Source organism: Callionymus lyra, chromosome 6 (genome assembly GCF_982586985.1).
Source record: "Callionymus lyra chromosome 6, fCalLyr1.hap1.1, whole genome shotgun sequence".
Lineage (NCBI taxonomy): Eukaryota > Metazoa > Chordata > Actinopteri > Syngnathiformes > Callionymidae > Callionymus > Callionymus lyra.
Window position 1 is genome coordinate 34,250,241 of NC_141823.1, and position 20,222 is coordinate 34,270,462.

The 20,222-nt window shown below is 39.1% G+C and overlaps 1 protein-coding gene across 1 annotated transcript in view; it reads right to left on the reverse strand.

Annotated features, from left to right (window-relative positions):
* mafa (MAF bZIP transcription factor a) overlaps positions 1 to 20,222 on the reverse strand; it is a 65,421-nt gene that overhangs the window by 37,655 nt on the left and 7,544 nt on the right. Inside the window, exon 2 of the mRNA XM_087792914.1 lies at positions 19,889 to 19,954. Coding sequence (XP_087649040.1) covers positions 19,927 to 19,954 — 28 coding nt within the window. The 3' untranslated portion in view covers positions 19,889 to 19,926. The remainder of the gene's footprint in view (positions 1 to 19,888; positions 19,955 to 20,222) is intronic.

Here is a 20,222-nt window from a genome sequence, read left to right on the forward strand (position 1 = left end):
ATAGTTGAGCTTTATGGTAAGAGTCATAATGCACACACACGCACACACACCACACTTTGACAGTGAAGCAAACACACACACACACACCACAGACTTGCACACACAGTTATTTCCAGGAAGTAACATCGCGCAACTATGACAATGGCCACATGCTGCAGCATTTATCGCTCTTATTTAGCATGATTCCATGTGTCTCACTAACACTTGTAGCAGACGACATTCAAAATAAATAAATCGGAGGAAATAGATTGAATGGAGACTAGCCAGAGCAGTAGTGGGCGAAGGCCAGACCGCAGCACAAGACTGGCTCCAGCCTTCCTATCAGGTCCATCAATGTTTAATGCAGTGGGGCAGAGAAGTGGCTCGGCCAGCCTGTCATCCTCAGAGAGGAGGTCAGTGCCGGAGTCGTCAGACTGGAGGACAGTGATGCTAAAGGACTGTGGCAGGAGACAGGGGTCTATCGCTCCGTCTCCAGTGGGAGACTCTCCATCACAGAGGTCAATGGCTTTTTTGAAAAGGTTTGTCTTGCAACAGCAACCTAGTCTCCTGTAACTTGTGTTCATGTATAATTTATTTTCATTAATGCCTAGCCTCGAGGAAAAGTTAATTGTGCGTGCTGTAACCAGATGAATTATAGCATAAAGTCTAATTAAAGAGTAATTTTAAACAACACTTTGAGATGTGGCTGTGGCACGTGGAATAGTTTGTAAATACATTTTACACTAAAAATAATAAAATAAATAAATATATATTTCCCCTTTACTTCTGAATGATGGCACTATTGATCCACCATGGTTAAGTGTTCATGCCCAAAGATAAATTGGGTTTGTAGAACGAAAGAAAACAAGTTTCACTTAGGGGGATTTTAATGTCAGTTTTTATTGTGCTTTTGCTGCACAGTAATAAAATAAACCTTTTAGCTGATGCAATTGTTTTTACTGTTTACTGTTTAAACATAAAGAAAAAATAACAACCAACAAAAAAACTATCATACATATGCACCCACTGGTGGGCCTCTATTGCAACAAACCTATGATGACAAAAAGTAGTAGAAGGATGAATAGAATGTACATACTTTAACTACCTGACTGTAATTTAAAACTCATTTCATCTTGTGTTAATAAGTACAGTACAGGAAGAGCTCTACTAACTGGTATTTTAACAGTACAGGAAGGTAAAGACCATTCAGCTTCAGCTGTACAATCATCTGTCTAATACGTTTATATATTACTTAACAACTATTGTTTGCTGATTAAGAGTCCCTCGGAGTGTTTTTACTATCGTGGATATGTGTAATTCCACAAGTTAAAGTTCATTTTATGGAACATTTATGAAGTGTTGAAGATAATAAAGTGGTGAAAATACAATCTCATTGCAATTGTAAATCCAACCACGTTATCATTTTAACAAAATCAGGGAGAATTTCTATGTCTGGAAACTCCTTGATAGATAGATGGAAAATGACACTTGAGGTAATAAAAAGATCATCTTAATAGGGATCTGTATCCAAGCTGAGAAAGTATGTTTGTAAGTCATTTGAGTTTAATAGATACAAAATCATACTAGTTGTACTACTGACATTAAACCTCAACCATTTGTTCACGTAACAACACACACTGTTCAAATGCAAGTGGTATAAAAAGGACTTACTGAGGTATTTAACGATATGACTTCTTTGAAAAGAAATGTATCTTCCTGTGAGGGGAAACATGCAGCAGGCAGTCCGTCCAGTCGTCTCCTCTGTGATCAGAGCAGGAGAACGTCTGCTGTGTTTGTGTCCACTCCAGCTCAGTGGGATAATCTTTCTAGTCATTTCCTCTCACAGTATGAAAGACACGTCACACCTCCAAACTGTGATTACCTGGACACCAGACTACCTTGTTATTTGGCCAACAAGAAAAGCTTTTGGGGGAGTTTCTGCATAGTTAAATAGTGACCTTCATGTGACCTGCAAGTAGTGTGGGGGCGCCCCTGTCTGAGAGGAGCACAGAGGACACTGGGTCTTTATGACAGAAAGAAAGAAAGCCAGCGTATAAAACAGATTTTAGTTTTGTATGGCAGAAGGTACTCGTCACACTGGCAGTGACAAGGACAGCGCACACACAGTCAGTAAAGAACATATTAGCTTAGAGACATGTCCTGAAGGGATGTCAAACCTGCGGCATATGCGGTTGGCAGTCATGAGATAGCGGAAAAAACGGAGGAAACAGGTAAGAGAGAGGCAAAGTGCTGACTATGACACCGTCTCTGTGTGTCGCTAACACAGGAACCAATTAGCTGGAAGGCAGCTTCCGTTGCCTTTGCTGTTATAGGATCGTCTCTGCGTCCCCAGGGCTGATCGCTGCTTTGGGGCTACAGTGGCACTAATACTGTATACAGTAGATGTGCTATAGGAAGTACACAGATACTCTACAGACACTCTTCAGACGGGGAAGTGGTGTGGACGACAGGAGGCAGGAGAGACACAGGAGGTTAGAGATTACAATGGAGATAGACTTGTGTTTTTGTATACATTATCCAGGTCAAGGATTAATATAATTCCATGAAATAGGCAGGAAAAAACCCACAAAGCTTCATATTGCATCCAAGAGTAGATAGAAACACTTTAAATTTGAAGTGGTCTATATTGACAAACAAGTGAATTGTATAATTTTCATCAGTTCAACGAAACTATGTTTGGAGTGAATCTGTGGGTAAGTAGTTCTCCCTGTGCTGTCTTTCTGCAAACAAAAGGTACAGAAGTTAATTCATTATATTATGTAAGGAAATGACAACTTTACTGTAATCAATCACCTAGATTTAACACACATTTCAAATAGTCACTTGATTAACTGATGATCTTTCATATTTAATTCATATTAAATCATCATTGTCTTGCAGTGCATTCACTTAAACTGAACTCAGGTTCACAACTCAAAGGCCGAGGTCACAAACCCTCACACACACAGAAAGATTAAACAATCCCAGATTCCAGGAAGTCTGGACACCTGTCTGAGAATTCACTCTGAAGGACACAAGTCGCTGGGAACAGATTCGAGAAGAAAACAACTTTGGTAAATTTCCACTACGATCACGTGCGACCGGCCATTTTAGAATCAAGTGTTTACAGTTACTGACCAATCCTACATTCACATTTGACTAGAGGTGTTAACCTGAATATTCTACTATAAAGATCCACCATTTTGTCTGATCGTTGCGTTCTGGCATTCGAAGACGTCTGCGATAGATCTCTCTGCTTGCTAGCGCCCGTGTTCACGTAAGTTTGTCTCTGACTTTTGCATAATTCACTAAACGAGCATTTTTCTTAAACTCATCCATGTGTCTGTCCTTCATTCCATCACCACGTACGAGGCTGGAGAGGGGTCGGTTCATGGAAACACAAAAACCCCTAACAATTAAATGCATCGTTCGTGTGAGCCTGTAAATTAATTCTACATCTGAACATCTACATTGTATTCTCTCTATCATGCACGTCTCTTGATCTAGATCCTTTTTCCCTGCTCTAAACTCTTCTCTCCCTGTCTCATGTCCCCCCTCTTCTTTTCTCGCCCTCCCCCTTTCTCTCCTCTCCCATCAGTAACACAGGTTCTGTTCGAGGTTTCTGCCTGTTAAAAGGGAAGTTTTGCTGATTCCACACTTCAAATAAATAACATTTATGTTTTGGTCTAAGCTAAAGGTGGTCTTGACAATGGACACATCAGCGGGCAATACTGCCTCCTGTCTATTACCCCTAACCTTTGGGTCTTCGAATGTCTGTCTCAAATATCCAAAAAGTCTTGTCGTTGCAGGTTTTACCTAAAAACAAACATTTCAGATATAAAGGTTGCATGACGATTTGAAATATGAAGGAGTTTAGAAACTGATAATTACGCCAAAAGTACAAGCAGATACTTATGTTTTTGTGATTAGAGTACACCCGTAGATCGCAGATTTTTTTTTTTAATTCATTGGAATCTAAAACAATACCACTGCTAGGATTGTACCAAGAGGCAGCATTTTATCACAAATGAACACTCAAACAATCTGGAGAATGTGTACAACTTTCACTTGCACATCACCTCTCCATCCTGCATAAAGAGGTCACAGTGTGACGCAGTCTTTTTATGACAATTATTGATCTTCGGAGCGCAGTAAAAACCATCCCCAGACAGACAACAGAAATAACTGTAACCATATAACAGCTTCCTGCCAGAGGAACAGATCCACAGAGCGGCCACGTGACTATACTATTCCTGGATCACACTGTAGCCTCGTAGCAGGTCCGGGGCACTGACCAGACTCTCACACACAGGACAAGCAAAGGAGACGAGAAGGTTATGGAAAGGTGAAGCTTTAGACTTTCGACTGAAAAATGAGAGTTTTATGCATTTGTTCTCTGTCCTGAGGCTTTCAGCGAAATTGTTTATGTCCTGCTTCTCTACCTCACCATATGGTGCAGTTCACTTTTAATTATGATAATATCAAAGTCTTTGTCTTCATGGTCCATTTGTGTAATAACATTTTCTAAACGCTACCACATTCTTCACCTTCACTAATGAGGCTGTGGATGACCACAGATATCCTCCTCAATCACTGACTTCATTTAAATAAAATACAAAAAAGAACACAGCTGATAAGCTTTGTTCCAAGTGTTGAGATTTATACCCACACAGTTCAGGTGTAGCAGTTCATCACTATTTAGTGTTTGGCACAATTTGCAAGAGTGACAGCATAGCTCAAAGTTTATTCATGGAAAGAGACAAAGTTCAGAATCATATTTATAGATGTGGCAGAGGTCTCTTCAGCGCTGATGATGCCTATAACCTTCTGTCTATTTATAACGTTGTACTGTATTTAACAAATATGTTAATATTTTTATAAACGCCAGGGTGTCCTCTACCTCTTGCCCCAAGTAGCTGGAAATTCCCAGACTGCATGAAGGGGCTGATGAGTGGCTGTTTGTATTAAGAAACAATCTTTGACATATCAAAGGACAGAAGTGTGAACTGTGACAGTTTTAAAAGATGGCACTGTGATAAACATGAACTCCTTTTTTTAGAGACACTTATCTCTTATTGCCTCATAACCATTTAAAGAGGTGTGAAGATATACTATGTTTTTAAATATTAAGAAATGTTAGTGAAAGTTTATACATCTAAGCATCATTTAAAAATAGGTTTTCCGGTGCAGATATTTTGGCCTAAAGCCATAACTCCAATCCCTATTTTTTTCCATGTTTTCATCGTTTTCTTTTTATTTGAGGTGTTTCTTTTTGCCGTTACCTGTTTGGAAATATCACTTCAAGGAACACTGGATGCCTCATTTAGATCCAAACCCTGGACCTTCTGCTCCATAAACTAATATCTAATAAGATCAGCAGCTGCTATCAATTACTTTATTTAACTAGGATAAACGGTTTCAGAGCAGAATTCTGCTGGATTCTGCAAGGATTTCAACATGGTGCAGTAGTTGGTACACTGTAGATATTAAAAGGGAGCTATAACAAGAAAAAATGTGAATCGGACCAATCCAACCTCAAGTAAGATCGTCTGTCACAGAAATGTGCAGAGGAATACCAGGTCATGTTGATTTTTCAGCATTAAGTGATGATTCATGGCCTGTAAATAACGGTTTGTTTTGAAAATTGACGCATTTGACTTATACCAGCTCTCAAGCAGAGAGGGTGAAATAAACAATGGCTGCAACATTTTTATGGAAATAAGTCACTCCACTTCTGGCATGCTTGTTGGGAACACTCTTATTGCCGCCAAAAGACACTTGCAACCAAACAAGACAAACATTTACTAGTTTGTGGAATACAAATTCCTCTTGCTTATGTAAGTAGCAACCATTTCTCTACATTATGAGCCTTGTACCGTCATTATATTGGGGCGTCATAGCTCAGATGGTAGAGTGGTTGCCTGCAGTCCAAAAGGTTGCAGGTTCAATCCCAGCTCCAGACAAGCTTGTGTCGTTGTGTCCCTGAGCAAGACACTTTACCCTGATTGCTCCTGATGGCAGATTCGGCGCCATGTGGTGCAGCCTACTCCCATCAGTATGTGTGAATGGCTGTCAAAGCGCTTTGTGACCCTGGTCTAGAAAGGCGCTATATAAATAGAGATCATTATCATCATCATCATTATTAGAATCTAAGGCATCATATGTCAGTTCCATCAGTTGCAGTGCATTATGAGCCTTGTACTGTCAATAATGAATCCTAAGCATCCTCTGTCACTTCCATCAATTGCAGTGCATTATGAGCCTTGTACTGTCGTTACTGAATCGTAAGCATCCTACGTCAGTTCCATCAGTTGCAGTGCATTATGAGCCTTTTACTGTCATTACTAAATCATAAGCATCTTACGTCAGTTCCATCAGTTGCAGTGCATTATGAGCCTTGTACTGTCGTTACTGAATCGTTAGCATCCTACGTCAGTTCCATCAGTTGCAGTGCATTATGAGCCTTGTACTGTCGTTACTAAATCATAAGCATCTTACGTCAGTTCCATCAGTTGCAGTGCATTATGAGCCTTGTACTGTCATTACTAAATCATAAGCATCTTACGTCAGTTCCATCAGTTGCAGTGCATTATGAGCCTTGTACTGTTGTTACTGAATCGTAAGCATCCTACGTCAGTTCCATCAGTTTCAGTGCAGTATGAGCTAGAGTATGTAATGTCTTTACTAAATTTCAAGCAAGACCAAACCATTTTTAACTACAACCAATCAAGTTCTATTCACCGACATTTCTCACCTCAGAGGAGAGACTAGAGCACAAACCCTCCCACTAGTGTCTTAAAAGGGCATCTGTATTAAACCTGGTCTCAGATTTTGTGGCTGCTTCCAAGACAAATGCTGCATAGTCCATATTAGGACCTGGCTCCCAGCCAGCCGAGTGACAAAAACCTCTCATCAGTGCCATTCATCATCTCTCCTCAGAGTCCCATTGTCTGCTGTGTTTGGACTACTTTACCTCTGATCTGCCTGCAGCTTCTGATATAACATAGCGACTGATTGATTTTCTCTGTTCGCAAACCGCTCACATAATTTACTCTGATGTGTGTTATGTTTTTTGTTTTTCTAATGCAGGAAATATTTCCCTCTACAACATGATACGTGACGGGAACACGTATCGACAGCAAACGTTTGTGTGTTATCATAACTCCTCTTATGTCCTTATTATACCTCGTTAGTGGAGCCTCCGTAGACGAGACAGACAGCCGAGCTTTGTTAGCCCCTCAAGTGGAGCTATCGACTGTGGAAGGTCTGTTTGATCTCAACACTTAACTGCATCATTTCTATTCTCTTATGTGGTACTCAACAGCCATCACTTTGATTTGTGGTTGGGCTCAAGAGAAGTGCATTAACCCACAGAACACACAGATGTATGTTTGGCTGCACAAACGCATGCACTTACCACCAAAAAGAAAATGTCCCCTTGCAAACCTTAGAGTGCAAAGTGAATTTCTTGACATTTAGGAGGGAAACAAGACTTTATGATTCTGGAGCAAAGCTGCAAGTTTTTATACACCTTGAGTGATTTTATTAAACAAGTTGTCAGACATGTGACTGCACATAAAAGGATGGATACAATGTTTTGGGCAAACAGTCGTACCGATTTAGACTAAGCAACGTTCTAATGGCACATTGGGATACAGGATTACTGATACGTAATTAGCTTGGTCTATGACAACTTAGATCATGACGAATGAAAATAGTTTAGACAGGAAGAGAAAGAGGGCTGTTGTGAGACCAATGGTTTATTTTAGGAATCTTCTAGCTCACCTTTAAGATAAACATTATACTAAGGTTTGCTGGTCAACAAGTCAAGTTTCATAAAAGACGGCCGCAGAAAAGTAGTTAAGGCGACTGGAAAAGATAGATAGAAAAAAAAGTGGGAACAATTGGGAAGAATTTACATGTTTAAGCATGAAAGGGTATTGTTATCACTCACTCTGAGTACAAAAACAAAACTTGTCTTAAAGCAAATCGAGCTCTTGACCTGTGTCGATAAATAATTCAACATTCCTGTTTCTAGGAATCATTTACATAAACAAAAACATCATTAACTCAGCGACGTTTCTTTGATTTTGTACATTTTTAAGAGGAAGGAGATGCATGAACTAATTACTCAAATTGACAAATTGTTTGTTCTCTGGTTAATTGGGAGGTTTTTACTGCTGAGCCGCTGAATCTGGATATTCTAGTGATTCCTTGATGGCGTCTCACATTTGTAGTGTGTTTTCAACCAATCCATTGAATCATATACTTTTTATCCTTCACTGTATTTTTTTGTTTTTGATTGTGTTCCTTCTTTCATGCTGCAAATATTAAAAAATATATAAAAAAAAAAAGTCAAAATGACTATCCACAGAACTCAAAAATAAATTGACTGGTGAGTGTGTATCAAACACACCTGCAACATTGAATAAAAGTCATAAAGTATAAGATAATATTTCAAGGAAAAGGCACAAGGCATCTCAAGCAACAGTAAACCTTCAAATAAATAGAATTAGACAGCAGAAAAGTGTAGAAATCTATAGAGGCTGTTTGAGTGAAATTGAAAACACACGTTCTCCTGCTTTGTATCCCCGTCCTGCTAGTCCTGTGCATCTACATGTGAAATAGATTCCTTTGCCATTCACGCTCCTTCACGCTGTGACGTTCCTAAATATAAAGAAGGTGAGGAAGCATGCAGATTAGGTCGAGCACCAGAGACGCTCCCCTGGAAAGAGTTGGCTAGTTTTACTGGAGAAAAGAGTGGTAGAGAGAAACACTGCAGGGTAAGGGATTTTGCAGTGTCTGCAATGATAGTCATAATTTCTAAAGGTGTCTCCTATTTAACAGTAGGTTGTTTTGAAGGTATCCTTGCAGCATCTTAAAAATCACTTCATAGTACTTTTCGTAGTTGAAAAACCCAAGACTAGAGACTAAAGTTGTGGAGATACCAAGACAGCATCTTTACTTTTTATTACCCTTGCTCACACATGTTATAATAAATTTAGTTGAACTTTCAGTCTTCAAAATATTTAATGGAATATGTCATTAAAGGGTAATTTTAGGTTTGTAACATTCTATGTAATGGTCCAAAATAATTTACCAAATTAAATGACATTCTCGAGCTCCCAACCTGCAGAGTGCACCGCCAACCACCACTCATGTCCTCTCGAGGACGGCTCGCAGCTTTAACAAGCGTCTTTGTCAGTACAACACAAGACTGTTTCACCTCACAACTTATTCATGAAATATCTCAACAGGAGTCAATTTCCCGTTAAGTGTCATTACAGTCTTTCTTCACACATGTACGCCCGCAAAGTGCCACAATTAATTGGATTTCATTTCCAGGAGATCATTTCCGACTGTTAGGCAGGCTGTAAAAGCACATCACCATGCACATAATTACATAGGAAGGCAGAGGCAGCCGACAGAATTTATCTCCAAACACAAATATGAATGGAGCTTTGAAGACGTGCTTATGTCTGTGTTTCTAAGTCATGCTAAGAGAGAATCTATACACAATTACTTTTTATGCCATTTGTCTGAAGTCACTAAATTTTTGGATGATTTGCGTAAAATGTGAAATAAAACACTGAAATTAAAAGTGAATTAACGCTGCAGCACCTGAACTCCAGCTGTCAGCTGAAAGAAGAAACCTGGGTAAATGAGCCCCCGCTTGGGCAGAGTGATTGTCTGAGTCATTATGCAGCGTTATAAAACAAAGCAAAGCAGCTACAAGCTGCTAACAGCTTCCCCAGGAAGGAAAATAAAGTATTTTTATCAAATAGCTTTAATTGCAGGTCCTGAATATGTGTATAGAAAATGTTTAAAAACAATACATTTATATTATTATTATTAGCGTTTGTTTTAAACTCCTCAAAGTATCTATTTTTCATCATGTTTCATTATTTTTATTTTATTTGACGTGCACTCATTTGCAAGGTTTATCCTTTCAATTAGGGCCATTCTAACACAGCAGAGGTTTACCTCTACATCTGTCGAGAGTTAGCTATCTTATTCGTGTCATCTTGAGTTGGAAAAACACTCACATGTAACACAAACAACCTATGTACAATTTAAGCATTAAGAGTTAATGGCTTTTTACCTATTTTGCTTGTTATATTACATTATATTAACACTCCTTTGTTTTAAGACAAACGTTTTCCATAATTAATTTACATACACAAAATATAAATGTATTACAAAAAAAGTCCTATTTTCTACGAAGCAAATTATGCACACTTTTTTATGTCACACACATCGTAGGCTGCAGCATGCTTAACAATTGACAAACAATCCACAAAAGACGATTCCCAACCGTTCGAATGCTGAAATAATTTGAACTATTCAAACCTAGAACAGATGGATGGATAAAGCACAGTAGACCTTGTTTGGTTGTTGTGTTACTGTCTGCAATGTATCCATTTTTTCATATCTGCCTGCACACATGCACCAGCTAAAATGTGCTACAATAGGTTGCTGCTGTTTAAATGGCGACCGGCAGTGTGGATGTCAGAATGTCCCTGTTTCCTGTTTTAGCATTAAAATAGGACCAAACAAAGCAGAGATGCAAGACCGGTTATTTACAGCACCTCACAGTATGTCTACAAAATGCTGCCAAGTGTGTAGACTCGGCATCTCTACCTGCTCACACACAACTGAAGCTATAAAAGTGTACATTTAAGGTTAATGCACATACATGTTGCCTCAATAAAATGTTGTATTACATGCTAGTGACTACGTACAAGCATGTGTGTCCTTGACCTCTCCATAAGTGAAAGGAATGTGTCTGGTGAGGGCGCTGCGCCCTGCTTATGTCATTGCACCAACCTCCTGTTCGCTAGAACGCTGCCCTCTGTGTCCGTGACACCTAGCAAACCTCCCAAATGACGCAGACATGCTGCCACCTTGTCGCCCTGCTCTGGGCATCCCAATAAATCTTTTCCGTATGCAAACACTGGTAAACATGGTGTGATAGTTAAGTGTAGTTGCACTGGAGTGGATCTCTGAATAGATACAAAAAAAACATTATGATTTCTAGCTTCAAAGAAAATATGTGAGAAGTGTTGGTTTTAGGTTGCAATTTTAGGTGCCAGTAATGCACATAAGGGTCTTATAAATATGTTTAAATATTGAAAATATGCTTATACATCATTTTTATTTATGTATAAGCAAGTAATTTAATTGCAGGTTAAATGTGTTTCTATTAAAGATACTTTTGGGCACAAGTTTAATAATTGTTTTATTTAAATTGTTTTGTAGTTGTTTTCCATTAACAGATTTTTATTAAAATATTAAAATGTAAAATGTTTCACATTTCATAAAGAAATCTTTTGAGACAAATATGTAAAAAGCAGAGCAAAAGTATGCGTCGAAATAAAAGTATAACAGGGAAGAGAATGACATAAAATATCTTCTACATTGAGGGTTTGTCTACCTGCCCCAGCTCCTGTTTTAAACTCAGGGTGCGAACATAAAGGTCATAGAGTCGGTGTTTAACACCAGGGCACTGTATGACCATGCTTTGAACCATGCAACTGATCCAAGGACTCTTGTCTCAGTCGATTTTATGTGTGCTTGTGTAAGTGTGCGTTTGTGCTCCCTGAACCGAGGAGCTGGGGTCAGATTCTTCCAGTGTTGGGCTTAAAGCGCCTTTGAATGGACCAGGCTGTGCTCATCTTGTGTCTAATCTTCCAACTCTGCTGAGTGTAAAGGAAAGAGGGAAGAAAAAAATCCATATTCTTTTCATCCTTCTGTGACCAGTGTGCCTGTGAGACAGCAGCCGTGGGAATGGAGATGGATACAAGCAGCCCTGCCTCTGACCTCCTTCTACTCCAACACATGGGTGGAGATAAACAGGGCCACAAAGATCGCTAACATCTTTCTTTCTCAGACAAACAAACGCACACTGACACACACACCCACAAACACACACACACAGAGACACATATTGCTGCAGACATCTCATTAAAGCAATAGTAGGTGAATGTTGCAACAGCAGTGTGCCACTGGGAGAGAGGTCTATTAGGGATACTATCAGGAGACAAGAAAGGAAATGAGAGTTGGAATGCTGGTCCGGGATGCGTCTAATTCTGAAATGACAGTTGATGCATGTTTAATTTTGACCCAGGGGATCTGTCCAGGGTTATCAAATATTGGCGGAATCATTATGATAATGTAGTGACAACTAGAATAGTTAATAAAATATTCTCTTATCCAAAAAGTGCTTTTGAGTGGGAGAAAATCACAGTTAAAAAAAAAATACATTTCAAAAGAAAAGACAGTTCAATAGTTCTTTCTTTGGGAGTTTGGAGTGATATTTCCCTCTTGTTCCTCACTTCCTCGACTGTCAGAGCACTTCACCTCAAGTATCCCACTTCAGCCGCAGGGATGCTGGGAAGGTTTTGTCCTGCTCTATCAAACTCTCTCCACATCTTTCTCGCTAACAGCAATTGAGGAATGGGTCATTTAGTACAGGTTCCATTTGTAAAAAGTCACTTAGGACCATGTGAGAGACAATTGACCCACAACAAATATATTCCCGCCCCAGGAATGAGTTGGAAAAGATGCGTCTCTGTTTAAGAAAGGCGAACATCTATTTTAAAAATATAAATGTTTTCTTGTCTAAAAGTAATTGTCCAAAATGTATTTTTTGTTATTCCCTAGTTACAGAATTTAGATTTTTGTATTTTTTCTTTGTCTTTGTGTGCCCTGCTTACCTTCCGAAGAAACTGCGACCCCGATAAGGGAAAAAATGAATAAATGAGTCTTCAATTTGCAAAGATGAAAGTGTTATAGATATGAGAATATTCTAAAATGTAATTTACTCAACAGAAAGATTAAACCTGTATCATGAGGTGGTCAGGTAAGGGTGAAAAAGATTATAACTACCCAAAACTTGATAATAAAATGTTGGCAATGTTTATATTATCTTTATGTTTTTATAACATTTTTTAGGGCTCATGAAGTGGACTAAACAAATAGCCCATACATGTACTCCATGTCCTTGATCCCATTTCCCAAGTAGTGTTTTGCCTCTATTTCTTGTCGGTGAAATCAGTTCAAGTCAAGGGTTCAATCAATGGCAGCCTTGAGCATTCTTGATATCTATTCACGACTAATCAAAGTCAGATGAAACGATTACAAACGGAGGAAGTAAGTACTTCTCAGGACATCTGGTTAAAGGTCCTGCAGATGAGGATCCGTGTGTTTTATTATGGCTTGTCAGGGGTCATTAGTGTAATCCAAGCAGACAGACGTTTATACAGAGAAGTACGCCACAGTATTCCCTTTCTGTTTGTGTCTTTTTCTTTTTCTTTTTTTTGTAGTATCTATATGCAGCTGCTTCCGATAATGTCATCCTACCCTGCTCTCCGCTCCACGCAACCAGAGACTATCAGCTGTGAACTCATCGCTCTCCTTTAATGGCCAGGTCGCTCGGAGAGGAAGTAAAGTGAAGAGTGTAAGAGAGCAGTGTGAGATGTTGTGAGAGGACGATGGAGGATATCTGGTCTGAAGAGACACTGTTATTTGAGTTAAGAAGCTTCTTTAACAGGATCTGAAGTGTGGTTTACTCATCCTCCACTAATGTGTCTGTAGAAAGTCAATTACCCTCAATACTAACTTGAGGACTGTCTAAATGTGTCGGTAAACCACAACTATGTGGGACAAGTATTTACTTTTTTCTTTGTCATCCTCTTTTTAGCGCTCCCCCAACCAAAGCATTTTAACAACAAGTCAGCCTAGTAAACACAACGCTTGCTCTCATCGAGCCATAAAGCAGACTCACAGGCTCCACTGCCCTCACTTAAACATGCTACGAGGACCTCCCTTCTCTCCCATGCTGTACTCTTCTTCAAATTGATCTCACCTTCCAGCAGCTACAATCATTTGGTTGTGCTCGATCAATAAATTAGAGTTTCTATCTTTGAAATCATGAAATATGCATGCAAAAACAGTTCAATGCCATACATCTCAATTGAGTATATCAGTGAGTTTCATCTCCCATTTTCTTTTACAGTCAAGAAACTTTAACTTGTTTGGACACAACAGTAGGATCCAGGTGATGCTCTTCAGAGCTTAAGAATCTCCGGTTACTTGGTTAGTGTTGAAATACAATCAGCAGAGCCAAACAGGTACTTTTTAAATGGGTCTGAACTAAAACAAATTTTCCTTATTTCTTTTCGGAATTAAAATAAATATTTCAAATATTTCAAATGGTTTCTAATAGCCTTTTCTCTATTGTTTGTGACGGAGTGTGTGAGGGGCTTTGCTAGCTACTGTAAATCCCTTTTGGGTGCTCTGGATAAATGGTGGCAATAACATATCGGTCCTACATGGCTGGGTATATATTGCCCACGAGCTTGAGTTTGACACAAATAATCATTCTTTTAAACAACAACCAATCCCAATGATCTTGTCTTACGTCTAAAAAGCAACAGCAGTTTTTCAGCCACTGCTTCACTCTCTAGCAGGATGTGGGAATACCAGAAAATGGAGTCTATGTCTACATGTTTATTAATCTGATACCAAATATTGTTTTACCTTAGTCAAGGGAAACACAAGCCTCGTCGCTGTAGAGCACAGACCACACAACAGAGCACATGTCTGCATTTCTCATAGTCTCATATTAATACGACGCTCACCAGACTGTTTGTCTTAGCACTTTGTAAACAGCGTAATTATATCTGTGGCTTTAATTTTTCTGTCTACGTGTGAATCATTCTGCCGTGAAGAAATCTCTGCCATTATTTGAGTTCAAGAAATAAACAGATATTTGCTGCGAGATGGGAAACGGAGTGTTACTATCATCATAGAGGCTGTTTGTGTTTTATGTAAAGCCTTGCTAATGTAATGCATTAAGTGTGGAAAGTAATGTGCACTTAGATTTGAAGTCGCTGCAAAACTGTGTGGACAACATGGTTTAATGTTTGGCAGTTACTCTCTTATACTGCACCTTCTGTTTTGCTATGGGTGTGCATGCTTTTAAAGGTGCATTTGTGCTGAAAATGAAGGATGAGCAAAGAATTTCAGTGCTTGTTAGTGTGTGTTCTGGTGAGAAAAGATGCAAAAACATCCAGAGGATCTCTGGGTTTTAGAAAATAAGTAAGTTTGAATTCCTATCTAGAGTTAATCTCTGAATGTAAACCTCGTCTACAATGAGGGAGGATGACTGTGAGGGCTGCTGCATGGCAGGATGAAGTGTGTTCATTTCCTTATTTATCGACTCACTTGCTTTTCTCTGAGTGTTTGAAATTAATAACAGCCAGCAGAAATCAGACAGAGGGATGAAAATCAGCACTTTCCCTGCAGTGAAGCCATTCATCAAGCTAACGAGGGGAAGAGTCGGAGTGGGACCGGGAGAGAGGGGGAAAGTGACGTCGGGAGAGGGACAGGGAGGGAAGCAGGTGCAGCGTAAGGCTGGGAGGGAGGAGAGAGGGAGGCGGGAACAAAAGTTTGTTTTGGAAGAGAGGTGATAAGAGGCTGATAGAAAGGCATGCATGAGGAAAATGATTTGGTTAATTGTGAACACGGAGAAGATGAAATCCAGGGAATAATTGTTAAACGTGCTATGAATTATTTTATCATTCATTAGGTCATTGTCATTGATGAGTGTTGGCTTGAACAAGAGAAATATTTTCCTGTATAGTTACCGCTGCCTAGGAGGTTATATCATGTCAGTTTTGATCAGTCTGTGAAGAAAATAAATCAAATACAGATGGATCGCAATTAAATGTTTAAGACTTTTTTTGTAAATGGTGGATGGATCCACATATCATGTCAATTGCAACCAAAACGACTTTCCTGCTTCTCTCCTTTACTGTGCGATGTGGGAGTAAGTTCCGGAATACTACTGCTACCTTCTGCCCTATTGAGGATTTTGGCATCAATGATTTTTCAAACTCTAGATAAAATACATGTAGAGCAATATAACTGTGGAAAAAAAACAATTGGGTTAAAATGAGTATTGGTCTGCTAGGCACACTAGAATGTCTAGCAGCACAGACTGACAACAGTTTAAATATCCTAAAATCCCTCAAACTAGAATAATTTTAAGAATTATTAATTATAATAGTAATTAACTTATTTGAATTGCCTTGCTGAACCAGGATAAACATTAATACAGTCAGTTTCTTGAAGGGGGAGACCCTGGACAGGTAGACAGACGACTGCTCAAAAAGACCCACATTTAGACATCAGCTGTGTCATGGTTCAGTCCTGGCCCATCCACAGGCCACAGCAGATTCTCACTACCAAAAGTGGGCTGACGTAGCATTTCCTGCTGGGCTCCGTTCTCAGAGCGAGCAAGGCACTTCATGCTGAGAGCTTTGCCACAGTAAAATAATTACCAAAGTGGACTTCTACTCAAACACACTGGCTATAAATTGTGTGTTTTCTCTGTGGTTCTTTTTTAACATTCATTTGCCTTATCAAACATTTAGTTTTTATTTGAGATGTAAATTGAAGACAGCTGTAAGGCTGTTAATAGTTCAAAGTCAGTCCAAAAACCTGGTGACCGCAACTGTATCTTCATCTCACTGTACATGGATATCCATATTTTTAACTTTAAAGTCAGACCAAAGTGTCTTTGGACTCCTAGACTAAATATAATCTGCTCCTCCAGAGTCTCCAGTTTCTCACTCCTTTTCGGAAAGGCAGGTGGAGCAGAGAGGAGGAGAAAGGATAATACTCAGTCTTGAATTAATCACCCTCGACTTCTGACCCATATGAAGCAGGAGGTTGTTTTTGTACTTCTGCGCTGTCCCTTTGACTGGCCTCTGCAACCCCTTCTATCTCATTCATTTTCTCCTCCTCATGACAGGTCAATCTGGATCGATTTCACCTGCCCTCCATGGCTGAGACCAACATCCTGGCACACAGAAATAGAGCTCTCTGTGACAGAGGAGCCATAGAACAACTTCTGAAAGCAGCTCTAAGACATTGGCATGCAATTGATAATAAATGTAATCAGAACAACTACAGAAGAGATTTAAAGGTGCTCGTACACATTGTCTTTGCACTTTGGTAACTGACCAAATGTGACTTCTTTTTCTTATTTAAATTGAAGGATGTGATTATCAGGACTATTTTTCCAATAAAGTGACTTGATAGTAATTAAATCTGTAATATTACAGGAGGAAAAACTTCTGAATAAATAAAATGGAAACACACAAATTTGAATGTCTATTACTTATATGGGTCAGAACTTGAGGTGCTAGTTATACTGAGTCGTTGCGGATTATATAGTGTATGTTTCAATTCATTGTCAGTATAAATCTGCCCTTCTTTTTTTTTCTTTTTTTTTACACATTTTAAAACAAGAACATGGACAACATTTTTCAAAGCCTATGATGTCAATGGATCCTGTTTTCTATGAAACATGTTGAAATTCATATTTTTACTTTCATTTGCAAAACAAAGTGATGGAATTTTATAGGTAGTGTTCTTCAAACTGAGGATATAGTTGTGAATAATTAACATTTTGAATAGAGTACATTTTGTCAGTAACGGGTTGCTAACGGTTATAATAAATATAATTATATCAATGGTGACTCATGGAAAAGGCATTGATCCTTAAAAAACAGTTTTCAAAGTAGATCAGCAGTTTATAACAGAAAGGTTTTAAAAAAATGTATTTCAAGATTATGGCAAACACAAATATGAATATGTAGCCCTATCTATATTTACACTCCTACACAACCTCTTTCCCATCCTTATCCACCATATACATCTGCACACCTGTGTTCTGTCCCTGTCAGCAGAACCCAGTCCTTCAACTCCCTGCTGAGCAGTGAACCCGCATTGCTTTGCATGGTGAACCCCACGAGCCGTGACTTTTCCAGCGGCCATATGTAGAAACAATTGTATCATGATAATCTGTTTTCATCTGCTACCAACTGTAAAGTGGTGTAGCATCGGCACTGTATTCTGGTCGCTACACTGACCAGGCTGGTCATTCTTTCCCCCGGCAAGGACACTGAGACCTGGCTCTCCGTCTCCATCACTCAGGCTGTCCTCCTGGAACTACGTGGCCAGACTGCTCAGAACAACCCCCCAACACCACCACAACCCTCCTCCCTGCATATGCATGGATTTGCATGAAACAAAGACTCAGTCTGCCACCTCTGAAAAGTATGGGATCGAACTGACCAAACCTCGCTCGGCCCCCTCAGAGCTCCGCTGGCAGATTGTCAGATTACTGTATCAGTACAGAGCAGCGACATGGGGAGTCATCGGAGATTTACGAGGCAGCTAAGATAGACACCCTCATGGTTTTCCACTTTCATTCATTTAACATCCTTTCCCTTGGCATTGTTTATACTCAACACCCCTCTGTGGTGAGCAAAGGGCATCTAATTCACGCTGATGACGTGGGAGGAGATGGGAGCACTTAAAACACTTCATCTAAAGATGATTTGTCCTTGTCTTTCCTGATGGCTGCTGTCCTGCCCCGCGTCCTGAAGTTAAATAGAGCTGGAGATTGTCCAGGTTGTTATGTGTGTCTCTCCCAGACGCACTTGTGTCACTGAATTGTGTATGGAAAAGAATGGATGATCAAATGTGGTGTTAGCGGATCACAAAGTAAAAGGACAATCAGTAAAACTTACACTGTTTTTGGGATGTGAAGAGCTGAATTTAAGCTCTGTGTGTGTTTGCAGATTTATGGATAAGTAAAACCTGATGTCCAAACATGATTACACTTTCTGCTCACCCAATTCATTCATGGTCTCATCACACACAGGAAGGTTAGAATTTGTAAAAGGTCAGAAGTGTTAGTGTTAGTATCCCTTTAGTTGGCTTTTGTCCACATTTTATTGCATTTTATTTTCATCTCTTTGTTTAAGCTAATAATCCTTAAAAAATACTTTATTTTTTATTGGATGGCTGTAATGATTTTTTTTATGTCTTATATATGTTGGCTTTGATGTACAATGTGACAACTTCTTTTTCGATTCTTATGCATCATATATATTGGAATTGAATTCTTATGAATACAATTTCACCCAGTAATACTTCAAAGTCCAGAGGAATTATTAAAAATAGCATTTCACTTTGAATTTAAAATAAATTGCATTTTCTTTGTCTTGTCCCTTTTGAAAATAATTGAGAACTTTTTTAGTTCTTAATTGAATCCACTCTTTGCCAGATATTTCCATTAATGTTTGAAACACACATTTTGGTATTTCTGATCAAATAACTGTTTGGTCTTGTTGCTTTTGCAGTTCTTGCATGAACATGTCCTAATACACCCATGACACACATGGACACAAACACACAAGACATTACTCATGTGGCTCATCCTTACCATTTTTGATTTAGAAGAAGTTTTTTACATGTTTTTTGTTTTTTATTATTTATTTGTGAAAAATCGTGCAATTGTTATAAATCCTCTATAAGCTCTTGCCAGCCACCTAAAAAAACGTAGCGGCCTGGATGAGGGCCTCTAAGCTAATGCTTATCTCACATAACACCTCGATTTCTCTTGGTTCTTGTTAAATGCATTTGGTGAAACACTGTGATCTAGTGGAAGGAAGCTGTCATTTTACTGGTTAATAAATCAGCTTGCATTGTGGGGGATCTCATTTGATTCCATGACAACCAAACACGCTTTATACTAACATGACCATATCTTAAACAATTGGCCAAATTCCGCCCCCTGGCCTCGACCTTATCTGTTGTTATTGTTGATCTCAGTTGCTGAACAATGATAAAAACAATACCAATATTGTTAGGAAGCAAAAGTGTAACGTTTCAATCCCTCTGGGATCCAGAGCAGTATGTAACAGGTGTACTCATTTAAACTAGGTTGACAACTTAAAACTGCTTCATGTTGTTTTTATTTAAAGTGCACTCAGTGCAGACAGAATATGGTACACATATTAAAGAAAGAAACATATTTCTCCTACTTTACCTGAAGGAGTCTGGGTTGGGGAGGAGCGTGGCCTGAAATCACAGATGGAGGAATTTTCTCGACGACCTGGGAAGCAAATTAAGTTGAAAGAAGATGAAATATAACTAAGCCAATGTACATCAACACAAACACACTCTTACTCTCTTTACTGTCATTGGACCAGAGGGGAGTTGAGATTCTTCTGTGAAGATGTCAATGAAATCTTGTTTGAAAGCCTGCAACTGTATGCTGGTTGGTTGCTAGGTAACAATGGGTCTTTAACTGTACTTTCCTCAGAATGGATGAAATATTGGATGACTCAGAAACGAGAGGCTGGAGGGATGTTGTTGGAAAT